This window comes from Myotis davidii, unplaced genomic scaffold, assembly GCF_000327345.1.
Source record: "Myotis davidii unplaced genomic scaffold, ASM32734v1 scaffold845, whole genome shotgun sequence".
NCBI classification, from domain to species: Eukaryota; Metazoa; Chordata; class Mammalia; order Chiroptera; family Vespertilionidae; genus Myotis; species Myotis davidii.
Genome location: NW_006296223.1, coordinates 1006694 through 1007123, shown reverse-complemented (window position 1 = coordinate 1007123; position 430 = coordinate 1006694). Strand labels below are relative to the sequence as shown.

Below are 430 nucleotides of genomic sequence, written 5' to 3'. Positions count from 1 at the left end.
GCCTCTCGGACCCGCCCTGGCACGCTGTGGGGACAGTGCCATCAGCGCACGCAGGAGGCAGCAGGCGCGTTCTCACTCGCTGCAGTCAAGAGAGCTCTTTGGATCTTCTGTAAAGTCCAAGCCTGCTTTACCCCGAAGCCTGCACGGCCGCCTGAGCACCCCGTCTGGGCAGCCTCACCTGAGGCTCAGAACGAGGACGCTCACACGGGGGGCTCTGGAGCTGATGGACAGCAGGACTGGCCGGCGGTGGCCACACGTGACCAGAAAGTGGGAAGGGCAGGCAGGAGGCGGCTTCGGTCAGTGAGGGCCTTACCTTGGAAACTGCCCACGCTGTCCGGCTGACCCCATGAGGGACTTGGGCAACGCCCAACCGCAAGGGGCCTAGCCCGGACCCGCCCCCCCCCCCGAGGCACAGCTGCCCACCGGCCGC

General features: G+C 67.4%; 1 protein-coding gene across 1 annotated transcript in view; it reads right to left on the bottom strand.

Moving 5' to 3' along the window:
* CRELD2 (cysteine rich with EGF like domains 2) overlaps nt 1-430 on the bottom strand; it is a gene marked incomplete at its 5' end in the record, with an annotated part of 9132 nt that overhangs the window by 4417 nt on the left and 4285 nt on the right. The window contains one exon of the mRNA XM_015568709.1: nt 3-24. Within this exon, the coding sequence (XP_015424195.1) occupies nt 3-24 (22 nt within the window). The remainder of the gene's footprint in view (nt 1-2; nt 25-430) is intronic.